The 15,479-nt window shown below is 38.1% G+C and overlaps 1 protein-coding gene across 2 annotated transcripts in view; it reads right to left on the bottom strand.

Moving 5' to 3' along the window:
- ZBTB44 (zinc finger and BTB domain containing 44) overlaps positions 1-15,479 on the bottom strand; it is a 64,391-nt gene that overhangs the window by 7,788 nt on the left and 41,124 nt on the right. For both annotated transcript variants that reach the window (XM_040483548.1, XM_040483549.1), the window contains exon 3: positions 309-393. In XM_040483548.1, coding sequence (XP_040339482.1) covers positions 309-393 — 85 coding nt within the window. The remainder of the gene's footprint in view (positions 1-308; positions 394-15,479) is intronic.

Raw genomic sequence — 15,479 nt, forward strand, 5'->3', positions numbered from 1 at the left:
CAAGTTAAAATGTTTGAATTTACAGTTGCAAGTACATCCTCCCCCTTTTAAAGTTTATTTTATTTTTGAGAGACAGAGAGAGAAAGAGAGAGACCAAGAAAGAGCATGTGCAAGGGGGTGGGGGAGGTGGAGAGGGAGGGAGAGAATGCCAAGCAGGTTCCATGCTCAACATGGAGGCAGACTTGGAGCTTGATCCCATGACTGTGAGGTCATGACCTCAGCTTATATGACACTTAACCAACTGAGCCAACCAGGTGCCTCACAAGTACACCCCTTTATAGAAAATGACAGACTATGTTGGTACTAACCGATCATCATCATCGGCATGAGCATTAGTGCTAGAAGTGTTTTGAAGCGTAGGTAACCCTTCAGTGACACCTTCATCTACTGAACCTGTGAATAAAAGGAAAAAAAAGAGGATAGTAGTCAATACTTTGGTATATATAAGCCAAGCTATTAACTGCAATCTGTATCTCCAAGCCCATAAAACAAAGAATATAAAGAAATCTTTAAAAATAAACTGTATGTAAGACAACAGTCTTATATTACTATTTAAATTCTTTTAGGAGTGTTTCTTTGATAGAAATTTCAGAAACAAGCAGACAAATTCAAATGTAAACAAAAATTCACATAAAATTAAATAATGTTATAACAATCATTTAAGGAAGTACTATCTTTATTTTTGAAAACTTTATTGTGACATAGGACTTACTATACATAGAATTTTTATGTATAATTAAAAAGACAGCTATAAAGTGAATGCCTCCTTGCGCAACCTCCACACAAGTTCCACTAATACAATGCCAGCATCCTAGAAGTCCCCATTTACCCCTCCCTAATCACAAACCCTTCCTTCCAAGAGGTAACCACTCTGCTTTTTTTTTTTTTTTTATCATTATTTCATTCCCTTTTTTCTTGTTCCTCTTCCTTTTAAAAGTAATTTTATCTCCAACACATGTACCTATAAACTAGAGGTTGGTTCTTGCTGGAACACAGCCACAAGCCATCTAGGGCTGCTTTTACACCACAGTGGCAGAGTGGAATAACTGCAGTTATGACAGAGGCCATGTGGCAGCTAAGTCTAAAATATTTACTACCATGCCCTTTAAGGGTAATTGGCAACCCTCACCATCAACATACAGTTTAGTGTTACTGCCTGCAAGCTTTATATAAATTGAGTTACACTATATGTATTCTTATCTCCTCTTTCCTTCACTATTATGAAGTTTAAACAGTTTGTAATATTCATAATCTATCCATTTCACTCTTAATGATGGGCAGTGCCAGGCCATTATGAACAATGCTGCTGTGGGTATTCTTGTACAAGTAACTTAATACACAATACATACATGCATGCGTTTTCTAGGATACCTATACTTAGGAATGAAATTGCTATATCATAGGCTACGTTTATCTGACTTCATTAGAAAGTGCTAAACTCTTTTCCAAAGTGATAGTACTAAATTTACATCACTATTTCCAGTGTATGAGAGTTAGGTCATTCTATACCTCATCAACACATGGTACTGTCAGATTTTTAAAATTTTGCTAATTTGGTGGGTGTGTAGCAATATTTCATTTGTGGTTTGGGTTTTATTTCCCTTACTACCAATGAGGTTGAGCACTTTTTCATATATATACTGAACCCCGTGGTGGGTGAAATGCCTGTTTGAGGCTTGTTATTCAGTTGTTTGCTTTTTACTATGAGGTTTTTTTTTCCTTCGTATTTCAGTAATACAGGTTACAAATATTTTTGCCTCTTCCATGGCTTATCTTTTTACTCTTCTGATGACCAAACATTTAAATTTTATTTTTATTATTTTTTAAAAATAGGATTACTATGTATGTCAAGAGTTTTAACATGAAAATTTTTTTTAATGTTTTATTTTTGAGAGAGAGAGCATGAGCAGGGGAGGGACAGAGAGAAAGGGAGACACAGAATCCAAAGCAGGCTCCAGGCTCTGAGCTGTCAGCACAGAGCCTGATGTGTGGCTTGAACTCGTGAACCATGAGCTCATGACCTGAGCCAAAGTTGGACGCTTAACTGAGTCACCCAGATGGCCCTAAAAATAGTATTTTCCTTTATGGCTGTGGCTTTTTGGTCTTATTTTTAAAAGTCCTGGGGCCCCTGGCTGGCTCAGTTGGTGGAGTGAGAAACTCTTCATCTCAGGGTTGTGAGTTTGAGTCCCATGTTGGGTATAGAGATTACTTAAAAATAAAACCTTAAAAGAATAAAAATAAAAATTCTTCCTTATTTCAAATTATCTTATGAAAAATTTTTGTTTTGCCTTTGACATTTAGGTCTTTTTATTTATTTTTTTAAGTTTATTTTTTTTGAAAGAAAGTGAGGGTGAGGGGGGTGGGGGGGGGGGGGGTGGGGGGGTGGGGGCAGAGAGCAAGAGAATCCAAAGCAGTTTCGGCACTGTCCATGTAGATCTCACAGACTCGATCTCACAAACTGTAAGATCGTAACCTGAGCCGAAATCAAGAGTTGGACACAACTGACTGAGTCACCCAGGTGCCCATAGATCTTTTCTTTAATCCACTTGGAGCTGATTTCATAATCAACCACATTTATTGAAGTCTGTCTTTTCTTCTCTGCTCTGCAGTGCTCTAAGTGCTCTCATGCATGGGTCTGTTTCCAGGTTCTCTATTAGTCCCATCTGTTTGTCTCAACTTGTATTAATGCTAATCTTTAGTTACTAGAGCTTTTTAAATCTTGGTATCAGGTAGACCAGCAAGTCTTCTCATCTTGTTCATTTGCTTCCTGAATAACTTGGCTATTCTTGGCTCTTTGCATTTCTCTATACATTTTAAAATGAGCTTGCTAAACATAAATGGTTAATAATCATTCTATTCCCCCCTCTCTATTAGTTTGGAAATTACATAATCCTTCCCCCTTTTTTACTGGTTACTTTAGAAATTAGACACATAATTATCAAAGTCTCAGTTAAACAAAACTTTTGAACATTAAGGATCTTAGGACAGTTTAAATCCAATTTCCACACAATCTTATTCTGCAACTTACGAATTACTGAGATTCAATAAGATTCAATAAATTATTGTTACTCTTTTATGCAAGCAGCATTTACCTACATTTGTCCATTCACTTCACTTCTTCCTTCACTCTTCATTCCTTCTTATATTAGACCTTCCATCTGTGTTCACTTTGTGTCTGCCTGAAGTCTGTCCTTAAGAATTTTCTTTTGTGAGGTTTTGCTGATGAATCCTGTTTCTGTTTCTTTGAAAATATCTATTATTTCAGTTTCATTGTCAAGAGCTATTTTTACTGTGTGTAGACATCTAGACTGGCCGTTATTTTCTTTTAGCACACTGAGGATATTATCTCACTGGTTTCTGATGCTATTAAAGCGTCATACTTCTGAAGATAATGTCTTGTTTTGTCTTATTATTTTCTAAATTTTGTCTGTAATATGTCTAGGTTTGTATTTTTATTGTTCCTATTTGAGATTTGCTGGGCTCGAATCTATGGATTGATGTCTTTCATCAATTTTAGAAAATTCTCATTCTCTCTTCTCTTCTTAGGATGTCATCAAACCTCTGTTTGCATTTGCATAACCCTTATCCTCTTCTCCACTGTAGTTTCTACCATTGTCACTGTGAAGGTTAATTTTGTGTATCAACTTTACTGGGCTATGGGATGCCTAGATAGCTGGTAAACCATTATTCCTGGGTGTGTCTGTTAAGAACATTTCTAGAAAGACTAGCATTTGAATTGGTAGACTAAGTAAAGAAGATACTCCACCACAGTGGGGTATCATCCAATCTGTTGAGGCCAGAATAGAACAAAAAGTTAGAAGAGTAAATTTGCTCTCTCTCCTTGAGCTGGGGTATCCATTTTCTCCTGTTCTTGGACACCAGCACTTCCAGTTCATGGGCCTTTGGACTTGGGACTTATACCATCAACCCTCCAGTTCTCAGACTTTCAAGATTTGTATCGGAATGACACCACCGGCTTTCCAGGTCTAGCTGGCAGACGGTGGACTGTGGGACTTAGCCACCATAAATACGTGACTGAGTCCCTCCTAAGATATCTCCTTCTATATACCTATATATACCTATTGGTTCTGTTTCTCTGGAGGACCCTAAAATACAATACAGTCTCTCTCTGGGTAGCATTCAGGTGATTTGTTTAAATTTATCTTCTGATTCATCAATTCTCTCTTCTGCAAAATCCAATATGCTGCTAAAAGGTTGACAGAATTATTTTGGTTACTTTTTTCTTTTCTAGAAGTTCTATTTTATCCCCTCAAATGTGCTACAAGTTTTTTTTATAAGTATACTGTTGTCTGTAATTATTGTTCAAGCTTATTTCATTAAACCTAGTAAGCATATTTATTTTATATCTGTGCGTGAAAACTATGCCATTTCTGCTGCCTGTTTTTGTTTTCCTGTTGGTCATCTTTCTGCCGTGTTTCCTTGTGTGCCCTGGTTGTTTTTCACAGTGGTTACGGCCCTTGAAAAGGACTTGTAGAGGAATGATTTGCTTAGGTGAAGATGCATATACCCTGTTCCAGGGAAGCTTTGTTTGCTTCTTCTGCTAGGTTCCTGGAGGGCACTACTTAAACAAATTCAATGAAATTCCCTGGCCTCCTGGTGCAAGGAATAATTGGGATCTAAATCTGCAAGAAGGCTGGTCACTGGCCACAACTTCTCAGGGATATGTTTTTTACCCCTTTTCCTTTCCATCTTCTAGTTTGCTCACTGCCAAGGCAGCTGTTTCTACAGTCAGTCCCCTGGAGACTGGAGGAAGGGGAACAGGTTTAGTTGTAGTGGGAAAGTCCTTTGGGGTCCCTACTTAGTGTAGAGAAACTTCTCTAAGACTTCACAACTTTAACATGCTCTGGGCCTTAACTTCTGTTTGCCTTGCTCTTTTAGTTAATGAACCAAAGCCAATTTGTGTTCTGACAAATGTCTTAGTAAACAACCAGTTTTAGTGCTCTGACATCCACTTACCTCTCTGGGTTGTGCTCCCTCCATCCCAAATTTAACCTGGTAGGTCCCTAATTATCTTTTCAAATACTTTCAAGGTAACTTAAGAAAAAAAAAACAAAACCCACATTGCTGTTTTTAGTGGGAGGGGAGATCAAACAACCTAGCCTGTTCAAATCAGAGACTGAATTTGTCAATGTATTTATTGTATGCTGTTTCACCAAATGAAAAACCTGAGCTTGCTGAAGTTTTAAGAGCAAGCATGCTTTTGCTTGCAATATTTTAGTGAAAGCTAAACTGAACTAATTTTAACAGTTTGCATAATACAATATACATGTGGATATTTAATAAATATCATCTGTTAATAGACAGAATGAAATTTCCTTCTGATGAAAACTTAGAATCCAGTACTTCAATTTTCCCCTTTGGAACACTTGAATTAGTTGACATTACTAGGAAATGAATACATTTTCCACTTAAATAAAATTTTCCAAAAAAAAAAAAAATATAACCTAATCCCTTTTGAGGCATCCAAACTTACTTTAGTAAGGGATCTGTGCTAGAAAATTTGTGACAATTTGCCTTGACTTCTTAAAAAAAGAATACTAATATAATTTGTTTCTTGATGACTCATAGCAATCATCAAGAACACCAATTATTATACTATGTTCTAATACACTGATAAAATTTTTGAAAGGAGACAGGACTATGTGCATTTACGTTCATCCCTAATTGTATCCATATTCTTCCTGCACACCTCCTCCTTACCCCTCAACCTTACCCTTACTGGTGTGTTTAGCATTTCTGTGCATGCATTTTTCTTTCTTTCTTTTTTTTTGAGAGAGAGAGAGAGAGAGAGAGAGAGAGCGAGAGAGAGCGCACACACACACAGGTGTGTGAGTGGTAAAGGGGCAGATAAGAGAGTCTCAAGCAGGTTTCATGCTCAGCCCCGACATGGGGCTCAATTCCACAACCCTGAGATAATGGCCCGAGCTGAAATCAAGAGTCAGAGGCTCAAATGACTGAACCACCCAGGCGCCCCAGTGCCTGCCTTGTCTTTTTCTCTTTCCCTTACTATCAAAGACGTTTATGCTTTTCCTTATGCCTACTTATCCAACTTATTCCAAATCCTTCTGATTTTTTTTTTAAGATTTATTTTTGAGAGAGCATGCATGTATAAGTGGGGGAGGGGCAGAGAGAGAGGGAGACAGGGGATACAGAGCAACAGCACTGACAGCAGCAAGCCTGATGTGGGGCTCAAAACTCATGAACCCAGAGATCATGACCTGAGTGGAAGTCGACCACCCAGGTATCCCTTTTTGATTTGTTTTTAATACAGCTTAGGAGACCTGATATTGTTGATTCTGTTTAAGAAACGTTCACTTGTCAATATTTCCCCATTCTCACTTTTTCCTTAAAGAAAAGGGAACTAAACATTAACATCTCAATCTGTCCTAGGATAAAAACTGGAAAATTCCCAGTATTTGGACCTGATCACCATGGACACACACAGAAAAATCTACTTTATAGTAGTATTCTGCAGTTATTCAGAGTGCTGGCAATATTAAAGGTTACAGGCAAAGACCTGCAAAAAAAGACTGGAGGTTGTGACTAGGGCAAGTCAGGATGACTGATCTGACATTTGCTCCTCACAATCAGATTACACTACTTCTAGGAGGTAGTGCAGTCTTGGTGAGGTGGAAATAAAACCCACTCTGCTCTGGACTGATTCTAGCATTGTCAAGAGTTTGCTTAAAATGCTGGTCAAAAAGAACTAAAATGCAGTATAAGATACATCTAGTAGATGTTTCCTCTTAAAACAGGTATCAGTAAGATACCTCTAAGAGGTATGACATAGATGAACCCTGAAAATATAGGGGTACCTGCCTGGATGGCTCAGTCTGACTTTGGCTCAGGTCATGCATGATCTAATGGTTCATGAGTTTGAGGCCCACTGTCAGCAAGGAGCCTGCTTAGGATACTCTGTCCCCTCTCTCACTCATGCACTCACTTTCAAAAATAAACATAAAAAAAAGACAAAAAAAAAACACACCCCAAAACCCCAAAAATATTACAGAAAGTGACAGAAGCCAGTCAGAAAAGACCACATATTGCATGATCCCATTTATATGAAATACCTAGAATAGGCAAATCTACAGAAAGAGTATTTGCATTTGCCTAGGGCTAGGGTGAGACTAGGAGGGAGTCACGGCTAAGAGTTCTATGGCTTAACAGGGTTTCTTTTTAGGGTGATGAAAATGTTATAAACTTGGGGGAGGGGCACCTGGGTGACTCAGTCATTAAGCATCTGACTTCAGCTCAGGTCATGATCTCATGGTTCATGGGTTTGAGCCCTGCTTCTGGTTCTGAGCTGACAGCTTGGAGCCTGGAGCCTGCTTCAGATTCTCTCGTGTTCTCTCTCTCTCTGTCCCCCTTCTGCTTGTGCTCTCTCTCTCTCAAAAATAAAATAAAATGATAAAATAAAGTAAAATAAAATAAAAGGTTATAAACTTAGAATGTGGGGGGTGGTTGCACAACTTTGTGAATATACTAACAGCCACTGAAGTATACACTTTCATGGGTGAATTTTATATGTAAGTTGTATTTCTTTTTCTCTTCTTTTAAGTAGGCTTCACACCTAGCATGGAGCCTAATGCAGGGCTTGAACTCACGACCCTGAGATAGAGACCTGAGCTGAGATCAAGAGTTGGACACTTAGCTACTGTGTCACCCAGGTGCCCCTTTGTAAGTTTGTATTTCAGTGAAAAGAAAACTTTTTTCAATGAAGAGGTTTTAAAAAGGTTAAACCATATAAATATTTTTTCAATTTTGTCTTTGTTTCCCTGAACACTGCTCTGCTTACTTTCATATGCCCAGAATCAGGTTTTGTCTGGTTCCTGATCAATGACAACTGTCCTTTAGCCAAGCCCTGAAATAAAAAGTTACACAAGCATTATTCTTATGGACCATCATAATTCTCAACGGGTTGTCTCAATCCCAAACTGCCATCTCTTCTAGGTCAAACATCTGCTTCCTTTATGTTTCTTCTCTGTAACACCAACTAGTACACTTATCTTTCAGCTGACACAATTCTACCAATGACAATTTGGAGCTGCAAGTGGCCATTTTGGGGGGAGCTTCTGACATAAACAAGACTGTTCACTTGAGATGCATCAACACTATGCAACACTGGAGTGGGGATTTTAAAAGGCACTGCCGTGGATATTTCCAATGTGTGCCTTTGCTGTCACTGACACACCCTGGTAAAACCTGGATATAGACCAGGGCACCTGGGTGGCTCAGTTGGTTAAGTATCCAACTCTTGGTTTCAACTCAGGTTATGATCGCACGGTCTGTGAGTTCGAGCCCTGAATCAGGCTGTGCTGACAGCACAGAGACTGCTGGGGATCCTCTGTCTTTCTTTCTCTCTGCACCTCCTCTGCTTGCTCACTCACTCTCTCAAAACAAACATTAAAAAAAAAAATACAGATGTCCTGTTTCTTAAAACAAACAAACAAAAAAAAAGCATGGCTACAGACCAAACAATGAAGTACACTTTTAAATACCTCCAAATGAGCAATCAATTTGTTCTGGTTATTGTTTATTTTTAGGGCAGACTGAGGCTTACAATGCTAAAGAGCTATGCTGTAACGGTGGGGAAAAATTACTAGATTTTGTATTCCTGAATGGGGAAATCCCAATTTATTCTCTAGTAACGGGACCACACATTCACTGGTATTATTATTGAAGAATTCCATAAATTTTATATCTTACTCATACTCTCCACTGTCCTTATCATCCACAAACTTCAAGAAAAATGAGGAGAACAAATATTAAGCAGTCAAAAAAAAAGAAATCTTGTCATTTGTGACAACATGGACTGACACAGCATTATGCTATGTGAAATCAGAGGAAGACGAATACTGTATGATCTCACTTATATTTTTTTAAAATGTTTTTACTGAAAGATAGAGAGAATGAGTAGGTAAAGAGTAGACAGGGAGAGAGAGAATCCCAAGCAGGCTCTGCGCTATCAGATCATGACCTGAGCTGTAATCAAGAGTTGGACAGTTAACCGACTGAGCCACCAGGCTCACTTATATGTGGAATTTAAACAAACTGAGCTCATAATTAACAGAGAAGAGAAAAGATGATGCTTGCCAGAAGCAGAGGGTTGGCAGGGTGGGAGAAATAGGTAAAGGTGGTCAAAAGGTATACATTTCCAGTATAAAATAATTAAGTCATGGGGAGGTAACGTACAGCATGGTGAGTATAGTTAATACTACATTGTGCATCTGAAAATTGCTTAAGAGAGGTCTTAAAAGTTCTCCTCACAAGAGAAAAAATTATGTAACTATGTGTGGTAACAGATGTTAACTAAACATACTGCAGTGATCACTTTGCAATACATGCAAATATCACGATTATATAATGCTGTACGTCAATTATATCTGAATATTAATAATAAAAGAAAATATCCCTGGTCTAAATTAAAAGTTTTAACAGACCAAAAAAACGGGGCAAAGAACCCCACAAGTGGAATGCTAAAAAAATTGAATACCATGTTTACTGTTTTCTTACTTCAAAACAAAACAGAACAAAACAAAACAAAACAAGGGAGTAAATGGATTCTAAAACTATAATCATCAAAGCACTTAAAAACCCTCAAACTTCCACAGCCCTAAGTATGGTAATACTTGATAGCAGAAGAGCCTTGATAGCAGTAAGATAAATCCTCTTTTGGACCCACAAGTTATCTCCTTAGGAGTTAATAACAGACTACCTTTTACAAGTGGGAATTTCAGTTTAAATCTTAGGTTCTAACCTTTGCCCAGCTGATATGAATGAATACTTTAAGAGATTTGCAACTTTATCACAAACAAGTACGAGCTGCATTTTGAAAACATTCACCAAAGAAGCTTCTGAATGATTTAAAATCTGTGGAGTTTTGTTCTTCTGGAAAAGATGCCACCAGAGAAAATTTGTCACTGAGTATCATGTAGAAAGGAATTGATAAGGTATTAACAACTGATTTAGCAGTAAAATTTCAAGGTGTTGTTCAGTAGATTCACATTTCCTAACTTAGAACGACATACATCACATCCTTCAAACTACTATACATCCGTTCCTTCTGAGGGATTCTCCAGAAGATACAGACTTCAAAAATGAACAGCTTTTTCCAAGATTAATTTTCTGATTCTTCAGTAGTCTTCTCTATCTATCCCTTTATTACTAATCACCACCAGTCCTGTCTATTACAACTAATGTGATTTCTCATCTTTATCCTATTGTTTTTGACTCCCTAAGATCTCATTTTGTCACTTAAGGAAAAACAAAACTCATAGGTTTTTCTGGACCAGAGCTACTCTTTTTTTTAAGTTTATTTATTTATTTTTTTGGGAGAGAAAAAGATCACGGGTGAGGGAGGTCCAGAGAGTTGGGTTGGGGCGGGGGGGGGAGAAAGAGGATCTGAAGCAGGCTCTGCACTGACAGCAAGCACAGAGTCCAGTGCGGGGCTTGAATTCACAAACCATGAGATCATGACCTGAGCCAAAGTCGGACGCTTAACCAACTGAGCCACCCAGGTGCCCCTTTAGCTACTATTTTAAATTTAACAGATCACTGAATCCATTATCCTCTGTCTGATCTGAAAAAATTTAATATTCCTTTAAATATGCCAGAAGGTAGCTTCTCTTTTATTTTTATTTATTTATTTTTTTTTTTAATTTTTTTTAATGTTTATTAATTTTTGAGAGAGAGAGTTTGAGCAGGGGAGGGCAGAGAGAGAGGGAGACACAGAATCAGAAACAGGCTCCAGGCTCTGAGCCATCAGCCCAGAGCCCGACGTGGGGCCCGAACTCACGGACCGCGAGATCGTGACCTGGCCGAAGTCAGACGCTCAACTGACTGCGCCACCCAGGCGCCCCGGTAGCTTCTCTTTTAATGGCCCATTGTATCATATTATATATCAGCTCTGAGCCTTGTGAAAAAAATGTTCCTTGATCTGTCATCATCAAAATGCTTCTGCTGATGTCATTACAATCCCATCATCAAGGCCTATTCAATCAGAAAGACACTAATACTGGGGCTATCCTGTTTCTGATAGTCAGAGCTTGTTCTCTTCGGAGACACTTCAGCCTAGTTTGCAGAAACTGTTTTAACTTTAGCCAAGGAATTTGTCCATTTTAAGGAACATAAAACTGACTCACTTCTGTCATAATGAATGATACTTATATTAGCCCAAACTCCCCACCAGGGAGGGGCAGAGAGAGTGAGACACAGAATCCAAAGCAGGCTCCATCCATGCTCTGAGCTGTCAGCACAGAGCCCAATGTGGGGCTCGAACTCATGAGCTGTGCGATCGTGACCTGAGCTGACGTTGGACGCTTAACTGACTGAGCCACCCAGGAGCCCCAAGGAATTTGTCCATTTTAAGGGACATAAAACTGACTCACTTCTGTTGTAATGAATGATATTTATGTTCCCCAAACTCCCACCACTAGGATACTACTTCTTATGTGAACATAGGGTTTACAGGTGCCTGCTGCACACTAATTTACCTTGTGTATTTGGGGTAACTGTTAGGGATTTTCAGATTTTAAAACTACCACATCAAACTGTTCAACTATGGTATGTTCCTGGTGGTCTTTTGTTGGAAGGCACTGACATACTTAATAGACAGGTATTACTATCCTTACCTTATAGTTATGGAAACTCAGTGAGGTTAAATGACTTGCTCAAAGTCACACATCTACTAAGTGGCAGAAACCAGTAACAGAATCTAGATCTGTCTGACTCCAAATTCTAATTTTTAATCATAGTTATACGACTTCTCTATATGTTCAGTGTTGTAATTCTACCTGTAATTCTAGCTGCCCACTTCAAACTAATTATTTATTCACTACTGCTGAGAAAAATGTCACATTACCTCTCAATATTCTGACCCCTGTAACAATCACTTAACTTTTAATGGCAGATTTTAAAATTTAGGAAAAACTGAATTCCTTTAGCATAGCAAACTGTGGACTTTCTAGTACTATTTTGTCTTTGATACATAAAGATGATACTTCAAGACAAATAATTAAAAAGCCATATTATGAATTCTTTCTCACTTATATTTTTTCTTAAACTATACCAGATATTGATGACCACCTTTTTGAGTACCAGGACCCAACCTAAATTTAGTAGTCTTTTTTCTCTTTCATTGCTGTATTTATTGATTCTCTAAACTGGGGATGTCCAATTTTACAACCCTATGCTGTGCAACTGGCAATAAAAGGAACTTAAAAGAACAAGTAAAATCCTATATGGATTAATTTCATGGATAATCAAATTATTACTTCAGAATTTTGTAATAATGGATGTATTAAATATTATATTCTCAGTCCCTAGGAAAGACAAACTACTTTTAGATATCTTCTTTAAATAAATTAGTAAGTAAAAGTAAATACTCTTATGAAGTATTCTTACGGAATATGGAAAAAAAAAGTACTATAAACATTTTTCCTTACTCCTGCCTACATACTTTACTTTTTTTAAAATTTTTTAACTTATTTATTATTTGATTTATATCCAAGTTAGTTAGCATACAGTGTAACAATGATTTCAGGAGTAGATTCCTTAATGCCCCTTAGCCATTTAGCACACCCCACCTCCCACAACCCCTCCAACAACCCTGTTTGTTCTCCATATTTAAGAGTCTCTTCTGTTTTGTCCCCCTCCCTGTTTTTATATTATTTTTGCTTCCCTTATGTTCATCTGTTTAGTATCTTAAATTCCTCATATGAGTGAAGTCATATGATATTTGTCTTTCTCTAATTTCACTTAGCATAATACCCTCCAGTTCCATCCACGTAGATGCAAGATTTCATTCTTTTTGACTGCCGAGTATATATATATATATATGCACACACCACATCTTCTTTATCCATTCATCCATCGATGGACATTTCTGCCCACATATTTTGACTGCCTACTATAGCAATTTAACTTTACTGTAAGGCTTTGTTTTATTGTATAGATTTGAAGTTAAGATAGGTTAATTGAGAGTGATTACTACATTTATTGTGAAGGCAAGGAAAACAGCTTTTAGATTATTTGACTACATGATATTCAGATCATAGTTACTCACATGTCAGCTTTAAAATAGAGTCTACATCTTTGAGAGTATATATTGGAAGTAAATTATATAACTGATAGGTATATTCTACTGAAGTTCCTAACTTCTCTTAATCATGTTAGTAAGATAGAAAGGCAAAATCTGAACTGATTAGATATACTTGAGAGTGATAAAATCAGACTATTTCACATGCCTAGTTAGCAAGATATTAAGATTAATATTTGGTTTCTAAGTTCTCAGATAAACAATTAAAACAGTAATATTCAGGTACACCTGGGTGGTTCAGTTGGTTGAATGTCTAACTCTTGATTTTGGCCCAGGCCATGATCTCCTGATTCATGGGATCAATCCCTGTGTCAGGCTCTGCGCTGACAGCATGGAACCTGCTTGGGATTCTCTCTACTATCCCCCTCTGCCCCTCCCCTGCTAAGTAAATAAATATACTTAAAAACAGTAACATTCATTAAATAGTTAATTATTCAGAAAATGTTGAGGATTAAAGACTAGTAATTTAACAAAAACTCATATGAACATATAGCTAACATCTCCTGCCATCAAATACATTACTGAATGTGTGTTCACTTGAACCCTTCAAAACTATCTTGACTCATGTCCATCAACAGATGAATGGATAAAGATGTAGTGTTGTGTATATGTGTGTACACATATACATACACAAAGCAATCAATACTGCTCAGCCATTAAAAAAGAATGAAATCCCACCATCTGGAATAACATGGATGGACCTAGAGGGTAAAATGCTAAGTGAAATAAGTCAGAGAAAGAGAAATACCATATGATTTCACTCATATGTGGAATTTAAGAAACAAAACAAAGAAAAAAAAAGAAAACTGAAAACACTCTTAAATATAGAGAACTGATGTTACCACGGGGAAGGTGGAGGGGTAGTTTGAGTGAAATAGGTAAAGGGAATTAAGAGTACATGTATCGGGGCACCTGGGTGGCGCAGTCGGTTAGACGTCCGACTTCAGCTCAGGTCACGATCTCGCGGTCCGTGAGTTCGAGCCCCGCATCGGGCTCTGGGCTGATGGCTCAGAGCCTGGAGCCTGTTTCCGATTCTGTGTCTCCCTCTCTCTCTGCCCCTCCCCCGTTCATGCTCTGTCTCTCTCTGTCTCAAAAATAAAAAAAAAAAAAAATTTAAAAAAAAAAAAAAAAAAGAGTACATGTATCACCCGAGGCGCCAGGGTGGCTCAGTCGGTTGGGTGTCCGACTTCAGCTCAGGTCATGACCTCATCATTCTTGAGTTTGAGCCCCCCGTTGGGCTCTGTGCTGACAGCTCAGAGCCTGGAGTCTGTCTCAGATTCTGCGTCTTCCTCCTTCCCTCTGCCCCTTCCCTGCTTGTGCTCTCTCTCTCAAAAATAGGGTACACGTATCATGATGAGCACCATGTAATATACGGATTGGTGAATCACTATATTGTACCCCTGAAACAATATAACACTATATGATAATTATACTGGATTTAAAATAAAAAAAAAAAAAGAAAGAAAAGAAAAATATGACTTGATCCAAATTCAGGAATATGATCTTTAATTGGTGCTGTGGGTAGAACTGTGTCTCCCTAAAAAAGATATATTCAAGTCCTAACCCCCGATACCTAGGAATGTGACCCTATTTGGAAATAGGGTCTTTGCAGATGTAATCAAGTTAGACAAGGTCATCCTGAGTAGGGGGGCCCTGATACAAGAAATGGTGTCTTTGTAAGGTAAGGGAGATTTGGTGCCAAAAACACAAGGAAGGCACATGAAGACAGGTATAAATCAGGGGGATGCAACTACAAGTTGAAGAAAAGCAAGAATTAGTAACTGCCAGAAGTTGGAAAGAGGCAAGAAAAGAATCCTCTACAGCCTTCAAAGGAGCACGGCCTTGCTGACACCTTGATTTCAGACTTCTGGCCTTCTGAACTACGAAAGAATAAACTTCTATTGTTTAAAATAATCCAGTTGTGGTACACTTTGTTGTGGCAACACTGGGAAATTCATAGAGTGGGTCAAAATTCAAGAAATCAACAAAGTTAATACAGCATTCCTGGTTCTCCAATCTTTTGGAGAAATCCTCTTTATTATTTTTTATTGGCTTTTCTTTTCTCCCTGAAGACAGCTATTTCTTAAGGATCAGTCCTTTGGTTTTAGCTCTTATATATATTTTTTCCTTGAGATTCATTCGGTCACTGCTAAAAGAAAAAGACTCAGGGGCGCTTGAGTGGCTCAGTTAGTTAAGTGTGACTTCAGCTAGGGTCATGATCTCGTGATTCATGGGTTTGAGCCCCACATCCAGCTCTGTGCTGACAGTTCGGAGCCTGGAGCCTGGAGCCTGCTTCGGATTCTGTGTCTCCCTTTCTCCCTGCCCCTCCCCTGCTCATACTCTGTATGTCTCTCTCTCTCGA

The sequence above is a fragment of the Herpailurus yagouaroundi genome, unplaced genomic scaffold (assembly GCF_014898765.1).
Source record: "Herpailurus yagouaroundi ecotype Mexico unplaced genomic scaffold, PumYag 161, whole genome shotgun sequence".
In the NCBI taxonomy this organism is placed as follows: domain Eukaryota; kingdom Metazoa; phylum Chordata; class Mammalia; order Carnivora; family Felidae; genus Herpailurus; species Herpailurus yagouaroundi.